This window comes from Antechinus flavipes, chromosome 3 (assembly GCF_016432865.1).
Source record: "Antechinus flavipes isolate AdamAnt ecotype Samford, QLD, Australia chromosome 3, AdamAnt_v2, whole genome shotgun sequence".
NCBI lineage: Eukaryota > Metazoa > Chordata > Mammalia > Dasyuromorphia > Dasyuridae > Antechinus > Antechinus flavipes.
Window position 1 is genome coordinate 444701162 of NC_067400.1, and position 17593 is coordinate 444718754.

The 17593-nt window shown below is 33.9% G+C and overlaps 1 protein-coding gene across 4 annotated transcripts in view; it reads left to right on the forward strand.

The window, feature by feature from the left end:
* The window catches only part of NMI (N-myc and STAT interactor), a 41805-nt gene that overhangs the window by 3926 nt on the left and 20286 nt on the right, over window positions 1–17593 (forward strand). The window contains exons 1-4 of one of the 4 annotated variants that reach the window (XM_051986446.1): window positions 1607–1727; window positions 12181–12314; window positions 12759–12851; window positions 16622–16784. In XM_051986446.1, coding sequence (XP_051842406.1) covers window positions 12189–12314; window positions 12759–12851; window positions 16622–16784 — 382 coding nt within the window. In that variant the 5' untranslated portion in view covers window positions 1607–1727; window positions 12181–12188. Of the gene's footprint in view, window positions 1–1606; window positions 1728–3347; window positions 3373–12139; window positions 12315–12758; window positions 12852–16621; window positions 16785–17593 lie in introns of those variants that run through there. The other 3 variants (XM_051986449.1, XM_051986448.1, XM_051986445.1) reach the window with 3 other exon arrangements.

The window sequence follows — 17593 nt, forward strand, 5'->3', positions numbered from 1 at the left end:
AGTATTGATTTAGATGCCAATTTGCAGTGTTACTTTAAGCAAGTCACTTAACACTTCCAGCACTCAATTTTTTTCCATTTATAAAATAAGGATAATAATAGCATTCACTTTACTGGGGTGTTGTAAGATTCAACCAAGAGGATATATGTAAAGTGCTCTATATAAATGTTAACTGTTTGATGATGATGATGATAATGATGGCAGAAGAAGCAGGTTCATATTTCATCCTAAAGGCAGGAAGGGGCTGCTTGAAAATCTTAAAGAGAAGGTGGCATGGTCTGACCACATCACATCTATAGTTTGGAAAGGTTATTTTGGTAGCTTGTTGGAGGGTGGATTTGAGAGAGGAGAGGCTAGAATGGGAGTCCAGTTAAATAAGGAGACTATTACAATAGGTTACTCAAATAGTGATAAAGCCTTAAGACTAGTAGAGTAGACATGTGAAGAGGAAGAAGTTGATGAATGCAAGAGGTTTTGTGGAATTGAACTGACATGACTGTTAATATAAATAAATTTGAAGGGAAAGCCTGTGACTATGAAGTCTAATTCCTTCATTTTGATGAGGCCCAGAGAGAGGAAAAGATTTTTCCATTGCCACGTAGCCATTAAATAGTAGAATTGGGATTAATAATGATTACTAATAATGAACATCTTTTTGTTTTTTTAGGGTCAAAAGTTTTTTTTGTCACAGTAATTCTATAAAGTAGTTAGAACCCAGGTGGATTGGTAGCCAGTTGATTATTCTTTCCAATACATGAGCAGATAGTTGGTTTTTAATATTCACTTTTTGCTTTGTTTTTTGATGTACCTTTTAAAAGTAAGATGATAGAAAATAAATAAAGAGAGAAGTAGAGCATCATAGATCAAGATCTTGGAATGACCTGAGTATTATCTGGTCCAAAGACTCATTGTGTCTAATCTCTTTGTTTTGTAGATAAAGAAACTGAAGCTCTTTAAGGACAAACTTTAGTCTCCAAAGCATCCTAGTCACTTGTCTCTGAATGTTCTCCATTTTATTAAGGCCTTTCTAAAATGTGTAGTGCCCACAGTGGAACACAGTAATCCAGATATTGCCTGACCAGCACAGAGTAACAGGTTTTTCATCTTTCTCTCCTCCTTCAGTTCTGAACATTATGCTTTCTAAAAAAATGCAGCCTCTCAGATCTGTGGAAATGCAGTTTACCTCTCAGATCTGTGGAAAAGGAAGGAATTTGTGGCCAAAGAAGAACTGGAGTTCATTGTTGAACACAAAATAGATGATTTTGATTATATTAAGTTAAAAAGGTTTGGTATAAACAAAACTAATGCAGACAAGATTAGAAGGGAAGCGATATACCAGGAAAACATTTTTATATCCAAAGGACCTGATAAAGACCTCATTTCTAAAATATATAGAGAATGGACTCAAATTTATAATAGTTTAAGCCATTTTCCAATTGATAAATGATATGAACAGACAATTTTCAGATGAAGACATTGAAACTATTGATGAAACTGAACTGATCCAACCATTTTGGAGAACAGTTTGGAATTATGTTTAAAAAGTTATCAAACTGCATGCCCTTTGATCCAGCAGTGTTTCTACTGGGCTTATATCCCAAAGATATCATAAAGGAGAGAAAGGGACCCACATGTTCAAAATTGTTTGTGGTAGCCCTTTTTGTTGCGGCAAGAAACTGGAAACTGAGTGGATGCCCATCAGTTGGAGAATGACTGAATAAGTCATGGTATGTGACTTTTTAAATGGAATTTTATGGAATATTATTATTCTATAAGAAACAATAGCAGGGTGATTCAGAGAGACCTAGAGAGACTTTCATAAACTGATACTAAATGAAATGAGCATAACCAGAATGGTAACAACAAGATATATGATGATCAGTTCTGATGGACATGGCTTTTTTCAACAATGAGATGATTCAGGCCAGTTCCAATGATCTTGTGATGAAGAAAGCCATCTACACCCAGAGAGAGGAACTGAATGTAGATCACAACGTAGCATTTTCACTCTTTTTGTTGTTTGCTTGCACTTTATTTTCTTTCTAATTTTTTTTCTCTTTTTGATTTGATTTTTCTGGTGCAGCAAGATAATTGTATAAATATGTATGCAGATATTGTATTTAACATATGTATAACCATATTTAACACATATTAGATTATTTGCCATCTAGGAGAGGGAGTGAGGAGAAGGCGTGGGGTGGAATTGGAACACAAGGTTTTGCATGGTATGATGAAAAATTATCCATGCATATGTTTTGAAAATAAAAAGCTTTAATAAAAAAAAAAAAGCAGCCTAAGATTTCCTTAACTTCCTGTGGAATGGAAGCTCTTTAAGAGCCTACTTGCTTTACATCTTATTTTTGTTTCCATAGTGCTATGCACATGCTTTACAAATACTTGAACTGAGTTAGTTTGACTTCTGTATACATTGTTGATTCATATTGAATCCACAAGCAAACAAACAAATAAACAAAAAAACCCAACTCATACTTAGTTTGAATTTCCATCAAGTCATTATTGAGGCTATCTGTATCTTTTTCTTTTTTTTTTCCCTTAATGTCCTTGAGATTATGAGAATCCTTATAAAATCTTAGTTGAACCAGATGGAGTGTCCCATGGCTACTTTAATTCAAATGCTTTGTCCCCCCACCCAAACCTCCATTCTTTCCAACTTCTCTTTATATTAGAAAAACCACAGTTGGAATTATTTTAAACTCTTCTCTATCTTTCTTGTACAAATAGTTGCTGAAGTTTATATCTTGCAGTATATATCCACAATATATCTAGCATCTGACCAAGTCTCTGCATCCATAAGACCACCAGCTTAGTTCCGGCCTTATCACCTCTTTACTGGGTTATTGTACAAAAATCCTAATTGGTGTTTCCTTATTTAGTCCAACCTTTCTCCACTCTATCCTCTGAACATAATTGCCAAATGGATACCACCAGTGTCCACTTCTTTTCTTAAGAAATTTTAGTGGTTCTCTTTTGCTTCTGATCTAAGATGCTAACTCTTTTGTTGTTATTGTTTTATTTTGTTTTTGTTTTTAAAGCTTTTTTCAATTGGTTACTAGCCTACCTTTTTAGGCTTTTCCCCAATATTACCTTATGGGTACTCTATGTGTATTTTGCAGAAATCTATTTATATTTTATTTGTCCCAATAGAATATGTCTTTTGAGGACAGGGATTTTTGTTGCTTTCTTTGTATCCCTCCTGCTTAACAAAGTACTATAGTAAGTGCTTACAGTAAGTACTTATAAATGCATTTTAATTGGGTGATTGACATTGTTCTTTGTTTTCTCTTTTGTACATTACAATCTAGCAAAGTAGCCCATTTTTGCCATTTTCCCTGTAGGACATTTCATCTTCTGGTGAGTCTCTGTGTTTTTGTGACCATTTCCCCATTCCTGGAATATACTCCTTCCTTGAAATTAAAACATTTTTATTTCTTCAATCAGAAAAAAAATTGTCTTCTGATTCTCTTCCCTTTCCTCCTCCCCCCCAATGAGAATGAAAGAAAAGTAAAATCACTGTTATAAACATGTAGAGTCAAACAAAATAAATGTCTACATTGACAGTGTCTAAACAGGGGTCCTCAAACTACGTCCAGTGGGCTGATGCAGCAGCTGAGGACGATTATCCTCCTCATCCAGAGCTATGAAGTTTCTTTATTTAAAGGCCCACAAAACAAAGTTTTTATTTTTTACTGTAGTCCAGTCCTCCAACAGTCTGAGGGACAGTGAACTGGCCCCTATTTAAAAAGTTTGAGGACTCCTGGGACTCTAAAACATAATATGTCTTCTGTACTCTTATCACTTTACATGTTTAATCATTTGTCTTCTGGAATTGTTTTTGGTTATTACACTGAACAGAATCTCTTATTCTTTTGATGTTATTTTCTTTGCTATGTTACTGATGAGGTTCATTGCAAGGCAGAGAGTTGTAGGAACCCCTTCTGGTCAGCTTTGTAAAAGAATTTAAGAACCAAAAGTTAGACGGGCAAAAAGAAGTTTATTGTTGGAACTGAGAAATCAGCTTTTGCTAGGAAGACTAACTTCCTCAGTGGCAAGATAAAGTTCCTAGAAGAGAAATCCTAATAGAGAGGTAAAGAAGGATATAGTCCTGTTAGGAAAATAGGTGAGAGAGATAAAGAAGGGTTAACACTGAAAAGAGAATGTCTTCTCAGCAGGCAGAGGGTCCTCGCAGGCAGCAATGCCCAGGAGAGTTCCCTTGGCCATGCATGATTCCTGCATAATTCATCTGCAAAGAAGTGCCCTAAGTTGCCCCTTTTTATAATTTGAAACTTTGGATAGGGACTGGGGGCAGTTTGAGTTGAAATCAGACCCAGATCTTAGTGAATTGAATAGAAAATTTCCAATTGAATGAGTACTCTTAGACTAATCTCCAATTCAATAAAGGATATAATCAGTAGTTATCAGTGGGGGGGGGGGGGAGGAGAAGGGAGGGGAGGTGTGGTGGGTCTCCTCCAGGATAACAGAATGAAACTTCTTGATTCTCTAGGGAGGGTCTTTCTCAGGGGATTGCTTCTTGAAGGGTTCATGGAGTTTCTCAAGGGTTCCCTCCAAAGTCAGAGAGAGAGACAGTTTCAGGTTCCCCTGTCATTACTGTTATTGTTTTGTTTTGTTTTTTAATTTTATTTAATAATAACTTTACATTGACAGAATCTATGCCAAAATCTATAATTGTTTTACAACATTATCCCTTGCACTCGCTTCTGTTCCGAATTTTTCCCCTCCCTCCCTCCACTCCCTCCCCTAGATGACAAGCAGTCCTATATATGTTATATATGTTGCAGTATATCCTAGATACAATATATGTTTGCAGAACCGAACAGTTCTCTTGTTGCACAAGGAGAATTGGATTCAGAAGGTAAAAATAATCCGGGAAGAAAAACAAAAATGCAAATAGTTCACATTCATTTCCCAGTGTTCTTTCTTTGGGTGTAGCTGCTTCTGTCCATCATTTATCAATTGAAACTCAGTTAGGTCTCTTTGTCAAAGAAATCCACTTCCATCAGAATACATCCTCATACAATATCGTTGTCGAAGTGTATAATGATCTCCTGGTTCTGCTCATTTCACTTAGCGTCAGTTCATATAAGTCTCTCCAAGCCTCTCTGTATTCCTCCTGCTGGTCATTTCTTACAGAACAATAATATTCCATAATATTCATATACCACAATTTACCCAGCCATTCTTCAATTGATGAGCATCCATTCAATTTCCAGTTTCTAGCCACTACAAACAGGGCTGCCACAAATATTTTGGCACATACAGATCCTTTTCCCTTCTTTAATATCTCTTTGAGGTATAAGCCCAGTAGTAGCACTGCTGGATCAAAGGATATGCACAGTTTGATAACTTTTTGGGCATAATTCCAGATTGCTCTCCAGAATGGTTGGATCTGTTCACAACTCCACCAACAATGCATCAGTGTCCCAGTTTTCCCGCATCCCCTCCAACATTCATCATTATTTTTTCCTGTCATCTTAGCCAATCTGACAGGTGTGTAGTGGTAGCTCAGAGTTGTCTTAATTTGCATTTCTCTGATCAATAGTGATTTGGAACACTTTTTCATATGAGTGGTAATAGTTTCAATTTCATCATCTGAAAATTGTCTGTTCATATCCTTTGACCATTTATCAATTGGAGAATGGCTTGATTTCTTATAAATTAGAGTAAGTTCTCTATATATTTTGGACATGAAGCCTTTATCAGAACCTTTAACTGTAAAGATGTTTTCCCAGTTTGTTGCTTCTCTTCTAATCTTGTTTGCATTAGTTTTGTTTGTACAAAGGCTTTTTAATTTGATATAATCAAAATTTTCTATTTTGTGATCAGTAATGGTCTCTAGTTCATCTTTGGTCACAAATTTCTTTCTCCTCCATAAGTCTGAGAGATAAACTATCCAATGTTCCTCTAATTTATTTATAATCTCGTTCTTTATGCTTAGGTCATGGACCCATTGTGATCTTATCTTGGTATATGGTGTTAAGTGTGGGTCCATGCCTAATTTCTGCCATACTAATTTCCAGTTATCCCAGCAATTTTTATCAAATAATGAATTCTTATCCCCAAAATTTGGATCTTTGGGTTTGTCAAACACTAGATTGCTATAGTTAACTATTCTGTCTTGTGAACCTAACCTTTTCCACTTATCAACTAATCTATTTCTTAGCCAATACCAAATGGTTTTGGTGACTGCTGCTTTATAATATAATTTTAGGTCTGGTACAGCTAGGCCACCTTCATTTGATTTTTTTTTTCATTAATTCCCTTGAGATTCTTGACTTTTTATTGTTCCATATGAATTTTGTTGTTATTTTTTCTAGATCATTAAAATATTTTCTTGGAAGTCTGATTGGTATAGCACTAAATAAATAGATTAGTTTAGGGAGTATTGTCATCTTTATTATATTCGCTGGGCCTATCCAAGAGCACTTAATATTTTTTCCAGTTATTTAAGTCTGACTTTATTTGTATGGAAACTTTTTTGTAATTTTGCTCATATAATTCCTGACTTTCCTTTCATTACTGTTATTGTATATATTGTTCTCCGATTTTGTTCACTTCACTTAGCATCAGTTTATTTAAGTTTCCCTAGGTTTCTTTGAAACTATTCACTTCATTATTTCATACTCATAATTTTTTCAGTTATTTCTCAATTTGTGGGTACTCCCTCCGATTCCCAGTCTTTACCAGATCAAAAAGTTATAAATATTTGTGTGTTTTTATGAAATTTACTTTGCTTAGGACTAGTGTCCAGTATTCTCTCCCTCTGATTCTCCCTTCTTCCTTTTATTTCTCTATGCCTCTTTGTGTGTTTGTATGTGTGTATTCTTTCCTCTTTGACCAGTTTAGATGAGGGTGAGGTTCAAATGTCATCAATTTCCCCATAGACCCCTCCTCCTTGATGGTATAGATGTTTATTTGCATACACTTATGTGAAAAAATTTCTCCTTACTTTTCCTTTTCCCCATCTCCATTGTATTAGTTTACTCTTATTTTCATAGCTTTCTTACGATAATCAAAAAATAATAGAAACACTCCCAAACTTTGTTTAATTAGATTTTCACTTTAATATTTGATGATGATTAAGGTTCATATGTTTCTTCCAAGTTCACCAACACTTTATGATAATGGCTGCCAAATTGTGTGTAATATTACTTGTGATTTCTTAATACTTGAATTCTTTCTTTCTGGCTGTTTGTGGCATTTTTATTTTTATCTGGAAGCCCTGGGTTTTGGATACAATGTTGTTGGGAGGTTTCATTTGTTTTTTTCCCCCCCCAGAAATTCTTTCTCTTTTCACTTTGGTCTTTGGTCCTAAGAAATCTGGACAATTGTCTTTTAATTTATCTTGAAATGTGATATCTAGGCTAGAAAATATTATCACATGCCCAGCAGAACATTAGGGACAATTCAAAATATATAACAACAAATACCAGTTCAAGAAAGTTTTTATATTAGTAATTTATATTTTGAATCTATATTAATAGAAGAAATTATATTAATGAGAATCCATCTTTTCTTAACTTCCTTGTAAATTATTCTTTTGTTTGCTATTGCACACCTTTTTAAAATTTTATTTTTCCCCCCACCCCCTCCTTTTTATCCCCCCTACCACTCCCAAGCAGACTATAGTTTGGAAAGGATATGTTTATGTATACATATGTAGATATATACATACACATACATACATACATACACACATACTCCTACACATAGATACACAAATATCTTTCATATCCCTGCTAACCTTTTGCTTTAACTCTGGTCCTAACTTCCCTTGCTATTACTTAAACACTCCCCACCTATGGATCTCTCACTTCCCTCATCCTTTGCTTCCCTTCCCTCTTATTTCCTTTATAGATTTTAGAGGGTACTATACCCTTCATAATATATATGTAGTGCTACTTATTTAACCATTCCTGATATGAATAGGTTTTTAGAACTATGAGCTCTCCTTCCCACTCTAAAAAACCTGTGACTCATCTTTCTTTGCACCTCATTTTGTATGGCATAATTACTATTTTTACTTTTTTTTTTTTTTTTTTTTTGCTGAGACAGTTGGGATTATGTGATTTGCCCATTGTCACACAGCCAGGAAGTGTTAAGTGTCTAAGGTCAAATTTGAACTCAGGTCCTCCTGACTTCAGGGTTGGTGCTCTATCCACTGCACCAACTAGCTGTCCCTATTATTTTTACTTTAACTCTGCCCCAATTTTTGTTTTGAGCTACCCTATTGTTGGCGTCAATCCTAAACATATGCTATAAATTTCCCAGGGGGAAAAAACAAAACAAAACAATTTATCCACATTGAGTTCTTTGAAATTGATCTTTGATACTGGTTCTTATATGTTACATTTCTATTAAGTTCAAATTTGGTTGATAGAAAGTCCTGAAAATCTGCAAGTTCATTGAATATCCATTTTTTCCTCATTCAATATTATAGATAATTTTACTGGATATGATATTTTTGGCCTCAGGCCTAGTTTTTTTTTTTTTTTTTTGATATGATATGATTCTAGAATCTGCAGTTTTTTTATTGTGGCAGCTAATAAGTCCTGTACAATTCTAATTGCAGCTCCAGCATATTTGAATTATTATTTTTCTTGTTTCTTGCAAAATTTTCTCTTTGGTCTGGGGTTTTTGAAACTTGGCAATAATGTTCCTATGTATTTTCTACAAAAGATCTCAGTGAGGTGATAATGGGTAGATTTTTTTCTATTTCTACTTTCCTTTTATGGTCTATCATTCCAGAACAATTTTCTTAGATTATTTCTTGCATTGTTATGTTATGGTCCTTTTTTTTTTTTTTTTTTTTTTTGTCACAATTTTCAGGCAGTCCAGTTATTCTTATATTTTCTTTTCTTGCTCTGTTGTCCAGATCTGTCATTTTTCTTATAAGATGTATCACAATTTTGTTCTACTTTTTAATTTTTTCTAATCTATTTTGTTATGTTTTGGTTTCTTATAGTTTCACTGACTTCCCCTTGCCCAATTCTAATTTTCTTTTTTTTGTAAATTTTTTTTTCCATTTTATTTTTTTTTAAAGCTTTTTATTTTCAAAACATATGCATGGATACTTTTCAAAATTCATATTTGCAAAACTTTGTGTTCCCAATTATTTCTCTCTTCCTTGGCCCCGCAATCTTTCCTAAACAGTGAGTAATCCTAAACAAATATTTGTTAAACATGTGCAATTTTTGTATGCATATTTCCACAATTATCATGCTGCACAAGAAAAATCAGATCATAAAGGGAAAAAATGAAAAAAAAATGCAAGCAAGTAACAACAACAAAAAAAGTGAAAATACTATGCTGTGATCTACACTCAGTCCCCACAGTCCTCACTCTGGGTGGCAGATGGCTCTCTTCATCAGAAGACCATTGGAACTGATGTGAATCTTCTCACTTTTGAAAAGAGCCATGCCCATCAGCCAATTCTAATTTTTAAAGTGTTATTTTCATCTTTGAGACTCTGTATCTCCTTTTCTAATTGGTTAATTTTTTTAAATTATCTTTTTATTTTTCTTGGATAGTTTTTATTTTTATTTTTTATTTTTTACTGTCTTTGATTTGATTTTAAAATTCTTTTTAAAGTTCTATAAATTCTCTCTGGACAGGAAGCCATTTCTATTACTCTTTGAAGTAGAAGCTTTTTTTTTACTTCATTGTCCTCCTCTGAAAATGAACCTTGGTCTTCCCTGTTCCTATAGTATGTTTCTATGGTAGGGTTCTTTCTTCTTTGCTGGGTCTTTTTTTTTTTTTTTTTTTTTTAAATAAGAGGTATTTGTGTAAGCACCTGTAATATGGTGCCTCTGGCTTCACTTCAGCTATCCCCTCTGACCAGGAATCCCAAACCAAGCAAGTGCCCCAAACCAGCAGCCTCCTTGTCCCATTGCTTCTGCTCTCACTTGGTGGTTCTCTTTCAACCAGAGCCATGTTCCTACAGCACAGCTGGGCCTGACATTCCTAATCAAATAAGATTCCCTCAATCTTCCTGGACTCAGAACCAGATTCCACAATCAGTCTAGCAGGTGAAAGTTTCTGTGGTTTCTGCTGAGGCTCCAGCCACACCCCTCTAGCCCTAAGGCTCCCCACTTGGTGTTTCTATGGAGTTAGCCTGAAGGTGTTTGCACTTCACAGGGCCCTAGATTTTTCTCTAGATCTTCTCCAGTTGGACCTGGAGGACCACTGTTCTGCCTCAAGTCTTCTTGATTTTTCACCATCTATGTTCACCCTAAGATGCAAATATGTTCTATTTGTGGGGAAATCTGGAGAGCTTGACATTTATCAATTTACTTCCACATCTTCCCAGAATCCTCTCTTTACTTCTTACTTCTTCTTTTCTAGGAATTCTAGTTTAATTTTTTCCCAAGCTTTGTTTTGAGTCTTTACTTGTCCGTATTTAGGACTCATTATTTTCTTCTTGTTTGTGTTTTGAGCATCTCTTTCATCACAACAGCTTTTTATATTGTGATTCTTCTTTGTTGTGATTGTTTACTTTTTTCCTTACCCTACATCCTGACTTCAGACTCCTATAAAATGAATTAATAATTGTAAAACACTTAGCACAGTGCCTGGCAAACAGTATTATAGAAATGCAATTATTATTATTATTATTGTTATCTTTCTCACAGAGGTCTCTTTAACATCCCTTGGTTTTTTTTTTTTTTTCAATATCATTGTCTTCTATAGGAAACCAATCCTGATCCCTACAATTGTCAGTATTCTCTGCCACCCTAAAATGAGGCATTTTATATTTGTATTTAATAGTAGCTCTGATATCCTATAGATAGTAATATCTTCATTTTAAGAAGAAGAAACTGATGTTAAGTGGTTAAGTTAATTGTATAGGGTCACAAAGATAGTAGTTAAGATTTGAATTTGTTTTCCTGATTTCAAGTCTAAAATTCTACCTATTCCTTTTTCCACCCCCTCACCCCAATTTGATTTAATTCCCTGTACATTATCTGACATACAGTGATACTTAGCCAATGAACAAAAATGTATTATGTGCCAGATGTTGTGCTAAGTCCAGGAAGTGTTCCAAAAACAAATCCAAAAAGTGTAAATGATTTTTTAAAAATTGAATTTAATTGAATTAGCAAAATATAGGCTATGAAAAAATATTAGTAGTTCCTTTTACTATTTGTGATGTTATCTGTGCATTTAGTCACTAAAAGAAGTGACTAATTTTTCTAAACTTCAGTTTCATTTGTACCTCTCCATTCCTTTCCACAGGAGAAAATTGAGAAAATTAGACAAAGTCTCCAGAGAGTTTAATATTTGGCCTAGTTACCAAATATGCCTCTGTGACCAAAAAAAAAAAAAAAAAAAGAAAAAGAAACCCAAAACTTTCGTTCCTTTATTATTTTCTTTGATCAGGAAAGCTAATATAGAATTCACTTGTATTAAATAATCATTTGTCAAGGATCCTTTCTTGGCTAGGCACTGTACTTTAAGTGCTGGGAATAGGAAGACAAGAATCAGTTCAGATCTTCAGGGGAAAATATAAATAGTGAGCAGAAAAGTCTCATTTATTCACATGTTTAAGAAAATATTGGACACAATATTCTTGGACACAAAAGAGAAGACTGAACAGAAGTTTCCTTAAAAAAAAATTCCTACTTAAATCTCAAACTGTGAAGATAATACTATAAGACTATAATGTCTTACATTTGGATAGTACTCTGCAGTCCTCTCATTTGGACCTTCTTAATCCTATGCAATAGAGAGGGTAGCTATTTCTTTTCTCCATCTTATAAATAGATGTTGAGACTGGGATCTCAAATGATTTCATTCTAGGACACTCATCATATAGCAATTTGTCACTTGTGCTAAAGAATTCAGAGAAATTGTTCCATTGTAGGAATGCTAGCTGTCATATGTATTCTTTTTTTTGCTGCTATAATTTCATTACATTAAGCAGAGAATTCGGAACATTGGGACTTAATTGTTATTTTAATCCTGCAACTAACTTGAGAAATTTACTTTGTTTTGTCTGGGATGTAGAAGGAAATGCATGTTTGATAAAGAAAAATCCAGGGAAATAGAAGATTTAGGAAGGAAGCATTATATTCTTAAAAGTATATTTATCTTTCATTAAAAGGTTGAATAATTGTGAATATTCAAAGGATGATTATTTTCTAGAGGAAAACATGATAGCAAGTCAGGAAGAGGACTTGAAGCTGCTTCTTGAGGTGTTTCTTGAAGATAAAAATAACAAGAAAATAGAAGAAGAATTGAAACAACTAATAGAAGACCCCCGAAATGACATAGAAAAGGTAAAAGTATTAATTTAGAAAATTTATATAAGATAAGTGGTTTGGCTTTAGGTCCAATTTTGCATCTATTTTCTAATAATTTATCCTTTCAGAAATGTGATAATTTATAATACATGGTCATGTTAAAAAAAAAAAAACCTTTAAAATGTTATCTTTAGTTTTTAAACATACATCAGTTTAATAAGATTCAACCAAAATTTAGTAAGCAGATTTAGTAAGTAGAGAACATTGGTATTCCTTGCCTTATGGAGCTTACAAATAGGTATAATGCTAAATAGAGCATGATAAATCCATTAGAAACACCAACTGCTATGCAAAACCCAAAGGAAGAGAATTTCCAATAGCAAATTCTCCAGGTTAGAACCATGCTTGAAACTCTATGATGGTAAGCATTTTGCTTAATGTGAAAAATTGATTGTATTTGTTCTTTCTACCAATTTTCAGACAATTAATGAAATGACAAAAACAAATGTTGAGTTAGCAATGGAGAATGAAAAGCTTGAAACAGAGTTGCTACAATCTTCATCATCTTATCTGGTAACTTTGTATTTTAATGTTTTATGTACTTTTTTGGTCAATACTTTCTTAAAAAAAGAAAATTATTTTATGTTTATTATACAAAGACCCCACCTTAAAACACACTAATTATTGTTTTAAGTTTCAATATGTGCTAAATGATTTTTGATGAAATATTGAAATTTCATGATAACTGACTTTTTAAAGTAAGTTCATGCAGTGAGTTCATTCATTTATAAATTGTAGCTTAAATTTCGTTTTATAAAAAAGCAGTGAGCACATATTTAACTAGGTTGAAACATAGATGCAATTTTAATCTTTAGTATTTATATTTTCTCAATGGATCCTCTATTAATAAGGAAAAAAATCTTTACCTGAAACATTAGCTTAATAATCAGAACTATTTAATTCTGGTTTCCTGTATATTGGAGAATATTGACTATTATAGCAAGACAAGTTTAATGTTTGAGGTACTCTTGTGAATGTATTTAAACAGCTGTTTTGGTCAAGCCATTCAAAGAAGGATCTCCTTTTTTCCTTCCTTCCTCCCTCTCTTCCTTCCTTCCTCCCTCTCTTCCTTCCTTCCTCCCTTTTTTCTTCCCTCCCTCCCTACCTCCCTCCTTGTCTTCCTTCCTTCCTCCCTCTCTCCCTTCTTCTATTCCTTCCTTCCTCCCTTCTTTCTTTCCTTTCCTTCCTTCCCTCCTCGTTTCATAATTAAGAACTTTAAAAATAACCAATAAAATATAGTCTTAAGTACAAATTAGAACAGAAGTAGAGGATTGGCTATGGAACTGTGACTCTAATTATAGGTTGCTTTTCTTTTTTAAGTAAATTCAACATGTAACTTTCAAAGCTGTCTTGCTCAACATATAACTTTAACTTTGTTCGGTTTATTTCTAACTTTTCTTCTTTAAAAGAAGTTTTGGGGCAGCTGGATGGTATAGTGGCTAGAGAATGAGCCCTGAATTCAGGAAGACCTGAATTAAAATACCTCCTCAGACAGTTAATACTTCTTAGCTGTGTAATCCTGAGCAAGAGATTTAATCTCATTTGTCTCACCAAAAAGAAGTTTCAATAATCTTTCTTTTTTTCTTTCATTTTTTTTTTTTTAAACAACTCCATAGTGTTTTGTAATACTCAAATTCCCTAATGGGGGAAGAAAAAAAGAAAAGCAAACACCTTATAACAAGTGTGCACATATAAGCAAAACACACTGTCACATTGTCCATATCTAAATGCCTGTCACTTCCATGTGAGGAGGTGGGTATCATGCTTCCTCATTAGTCTTCTGAAATTGTGGTTGGCCATATAACTGATGAAAATTCTTAAGTCTTTCAAAGTTGTTTTTCTTTACAGTGTTATTATCAATGTGGAAACTATTTTCTGGAAAAGGGGATCTTATAGTTATTTAAAGCTGCATAGGAACTGAATTCAGTTACCTTATTTTAAAGATGAGAGATTACATGATATGCTCAAGGTCCCAAGAGATAATTATTTACAAATCATGGAATTCCAGGACCCAGCTTCTCTGATTTGTAGTGAGACTTATTTTTCTATCATTCTGAAGCTTCAGAAATTTCTGTGTTATTCATTCATTTTTTTGCTCATTCATTAATTCCAGGCTTATAGGGACCTTAAATAACATTTCATTCTATAGAGAACAATTTGAGCATTATACAAAATAAGCAACTTGCTCTTGGTCGCATGGATAGTTAAATTGCCAAGCCAAAAACAGAACTCATATTATCAGATTCCTAATTTATCACTCTTCTGTTCCACAATGCCTCACTTTGCTTCTTCTGAAGTACTTGAGCCTATTATTGCAAAGTCAATCTCATAATCCATAGAAATCCCATTTGGGCTTAATGATAATCTTTATCACAAATTTGTAATTGAAAATAGGCCCAAATTATTTTTTTAATGAATAATAGAAAATTATATTCACTATTAAGGTATAAAATTAAATTCTGATACTTAGGTAGTAAAATTATATTTACTACTAAGCAGTATTTCTTTGAGATAGTAGCATGCAATGTAAAAATGGAAAACAGATATACAAAGATTTTAATGATTTTGTTATTATATCGACATTTCCTATTGATGATCATCTCATAGCATAATTTCTAATAGTGATGATTAGAAGCTATTGGGTTAGTAATGAGAAGGTATTGCATCAATCATTTAGTTACTTCACTGAGACTGAAAAGTGAATCTGGTAGAAAATGGCAGACTTGTGGATCTGACACCAATTGGCAATTCCCTGTTCATTCCTACTAGCTCTGAAGTGGTAGTCCCATTCAACATAACAGAATCTGGATTTGATACTCTTTTCACTTGGAAGTATGTTTTATGTTTCACAAATATTAGCTATGCTATTCTCTCTCAAGGACTACTGGAGAAATACCAGTTTGTTCAAATTTTTTTTTTGATATTTTTGGTTAGTCTCCAAGACCCTTTTGTCCTTGGCTAAGTGCCCCTCTTATAATTCCATGTTAGGCCTATCTTGGGCATGTGCAACCATCCCTTCACCAGTGAGGAAAATTATGTCTCTTCCTCACTTTGTTTTGGGCAGCTAGATGAGTATACAAATCAATACATTCTGGTATTACTGATGAACAGTATGTGAGATGAATTTAGGAAAGGGAATCAGTATTTATACACATCACTTATCATCCCAAATAAGCAAAATCCAGGCTTTAGTGCTAATTAATCTGCTTTCAGACTGAGTATGTGATTTGTCTTTCCTGAGATGGCTTTGGATAGAGTATCTTTGTAGTGGAGTCAGGGAATATGGCAAGTGGTTTGTAGGAATCTTATCTCTTTGAAAGTGGGGGTAGTAACTTGAGGAAGCTGGTTCTTGAGAAGCGGGGATCAAAGCTAAAAATCAAAGTTCAAGATATGAGTATTCCATTATTATACATATAGTCAGCAAAATCAATGATATGTACTCTCCATCATGGTACAACAAAATATAATAAGGCAATATTATATATTCTCAATAAATTTTAAAGCTTAATCTGCATTAATAATATTTTCTCTATCACCTTTTCAGTCTGGGCAAACCCCAAGCAACAAATCAAAAACTGATTTGTAACATTTGTTGATTTCCAAGGTGTAAATGGGCAGCTAGGTGGTACTATGGATAGAGTTCTAGGTTTAAAATCAGGAAGAGAAAATCTGTATTAAAATCTGGCCTCAGCCATTTACTGGCTGTGTGATCCTGAACAAATTACTTAACCCTTCCTGCCTCAATTTTTTCATCTGTAAAATCAGCTGAAGAAGGAAATGGCAAAACACTCTAGTATCTTTGCCAACCAAACCCCAAATGGTGACCCAAAGAGTCAGATGAGACTGATATGAATGAACAACAAACAACAAAATTGTAAATGTTTACACTGAAAATTTAACAGTTGTCTCGAGTCTTTTTGAGCTGACTTTGGGATACCTCTCATAGGGAACCATGTTACAGTAAAGGTAGATCAATTTCATGGCTTAATAAATAGACCCAACATGGGATAGTTTAAAAAGAACTACTCTTATCTGGAAAACCCAGTTTTAAGTTTCGCTTCTGATACATACTAGTTTTGTGACTCTGGACCAATCACTTAACTTCTTGGTGCTAGAAGGCAATTCTTTCAGGCTAGAATTTACTGATGAATTGCTCAGTTGCACCAGTGGAAGCATTTTCCAAACTTGGTGTTTGCTAATTTTTTTGAAAACCACTGTTAGAACTGGAAAGACTAGAGAACTAGCTTGTCTTGTCCTTAATAAAATATTTCTGTTTAAATTAGATTAAAAAGAATATTCCTAAAAAGAAAATGAAGTTCACATCGGTGGAGAACCCAAAGGATGACAGCCAATATTTAAATATCTCTTGTTCATTTCAAGTAACTACACAATTTGAATATGAATTGCAGCAAGGACAAGCACTTATCACTTTTGAAGATGAACAAGGTATTGCTAATAATTTAATCAAAAACATTTATGAGTATTATGTGCCAACTGGGAATACAAAGAAGGGTAAAAAACGAAATCCCAGCATTCATGGTGTATAAATTCTAATTCAAGAGTCAATATGCAAAAAACTATGTACATTCAAGATGCTTGCAGCTTAGATGAGAGGTCCCCTCCTTGGGAAGTCACCAGAGAGAGAACACCAGAAAAGCTTTCCATCAGAAAGTGGCATTTGAAAAATAATGATATTCCAGTAGAACCAACATGTATAATCAAGACACATATTTTGTTTCATGTTCCTTTAGCACAGCTCTGGAGGCTTCTTAGAACATATCAGTAGTAGTGATCAAGGCAGTAGCAGCTATGACAGTGGCAACTGGGATAGAACAGTAATTGGAAGAAGAAAGTGGAGAACTGAAAAGTCAAGCAGGTTGTGTAGTAAGTAGAGTATTGGCATGGAGTCAATAAGACCTAAGTTCAAATTCTATCTCAAGATACTTACTAGTTGAGTGACTCTGAATAGGTCACTCATCCCAGTTAGCTTTGATTTCCTCATCTGTAAAATGGGGATAATCAGCTTCTATCTAATATGATAGTTATGAGGATAAAAAGAGATAATATATGCAAAGCAACTTGACAATCTTAAAGTTATATATAAATGCTAGTAGTAAAAATGATTATTGACCATTAGGGAAGTTCTGAATTGGAAAATGTAAGATTTGGCTGGGAGCAGGGTCAGGTACTTGTTCAACAGCCAGCAGTGACTATTCTACTTCACTCACTCCATCCTGAAGTCCATCTCCTCTGAG